We start from the raw sequence: 1,498 nt of genomic DNA on the forward strand, positions 1-1,498 counted from the left end.
AGGCAAGGATTCTTTCTAAAAATTCAAGAACATTTTCATGAAATTCAAGCACTTTTCAAGCACAAAATCAAGATTACAAGTACTTTTCAAGTACTCCCCTCAAATTAAATGACTTTTCAAGAACTGTGCGAACCATGTAGAACCTAAGAGGTCACCGAGATGTCACGCGTACACACAGAGAACGAGTTGCTAGTGAAGGTGACGCAAAAACTGAGACAACTTACACGCGCGCTTGTAAGAAAGTCTGCTACTGCTACTGCTGCTGCTGCTGCTGCTACTGCTACTGCTGCTGCTGCTGTTACTGCTGCTGCTGCTGTTACTGCTGCTGCTGCTGTTACTTTTACTGCCTCTGGCTCTACCACTACTACACTACTAACAGTGTGAGCAAGATGTTATACCTCTACGTTCTCATGCCCCAGCAGGTCGGTGAGCACACGCAGCGTCTCCTGCGGCATCGCCTCACAGCGGTACTTTCCCGCCGTGCGCAGACACAGGTTCATGAACAACGCGATGGCGTACTCGAGCGTGTAGTCCGACAGCGAGTCGTGGTCCCGCAGCGTCTCCACCAGCCACTCCAACATGCCCTCCTGTATCATCACCGACTGCAGCACCCTCCTGCGAGCAAAAAACAAAACATTTTTACCTTTTAGAGTTGTTATCGCAGACTCGTTTTTTTAACGTCGAGCATTTTTTAACACAATTGGTTAATTATTTCATTATTTATCTTAATTTCTATCAATTATTGTTCTCTCGGAACGCGGTTTTTATGCGATCTCTCGTAATACCCTAGCGATACTTTTGAGCCAATCGGCCGATATCGCTCCCGTTGCTGACACTCTCGATGCTGTGTGTCGCTGCAGGGTGCGAAATTAACGCGAGTCCGGAGTCAAATACTCCCTGATTTACAGTCGGACTCCTTGATTTGACATATGCAGGAGTCCCTGTGACTCCCTGAAAATTCTGCTATACTAACTAGTTCGTTCCAGAGAATGGCTTTGTGGAATTACCGTATTTTTTCAGCAAATGTGCCAAGAAAATTTGGCAGACGTGCACCGCAAATGTCCTTTTTGTTAATATCTTTAGTTTTTAACTTCAGACTGCGGACTCCCTCATTTTGCTGAGGACTCCCTCTTTTTGAGGGTAGGGAGTCCATTGGATTCGCTTGTTCAAAAGTTAATTTCTACCCCTGCGCCGCGCGTACCTCAGACTGAGTTTCTGTAGAGTGCCCAGCATCATCTCCCTGCTGATACAACGCTGCTCGTGCCGGATACACAGGAACAAGGTCTTCACGAGCTCCGGACACTGCATCATGTGCGTTCTCCCTGCAGGAGGATGATGAGCAAGAGCGTGAACGCACGACCGAGGTGAACGCGGGATGCCGTTCCTGCACATTATAACCATCCCCCTGCACCCACACACACACCAACACCAACACCAACACCAACACGACATCCCCCCACACATACAAACACCAACACGACATCCCCCCACACATACA

The 1,498-nt window shown here is 48.0% G+C and overlaps 1 protein-coding gene across 1 annotated transcript in view; it reads right to left on the reverse strand.

Annotated features, from left to right (window-relative positions):
- Positions 1 to 1,498, reverse strand: part of LOC106812370 (lisH domain-containing protein ARMC9-like) — a gene marked incomplete at its 5' end in the record, with an annotated part of 20,633 nt that overhangs the window by 2,358 nt on the left and 16,777 nt on the right. Inside the window, 2 exon segments of the mRNA XM_014816225.1 lie at positions 399 to 615; positions 1,202 to 1,322. Coding sequence (XP_014671711.1) covers positions 399 to 615; positions 1,202 to 1,322 — 338 coding nt within the window.

This window comes from Priapulus caudatus, unplaced genomic scaffold, assembly GCF_000485595.1.
Source record: "Priapulus caudatus unplaced genomic scaffold, Priapulus_caudatus-5.0.1 Scaffold639, whole genome shotgun sequence".
NCBI lineage: Eukaryota > Metazoa > Priapulida > Priapulimorpha > Priapulimorphida > Priapulidae > Priapulus > Priapulus caudatus.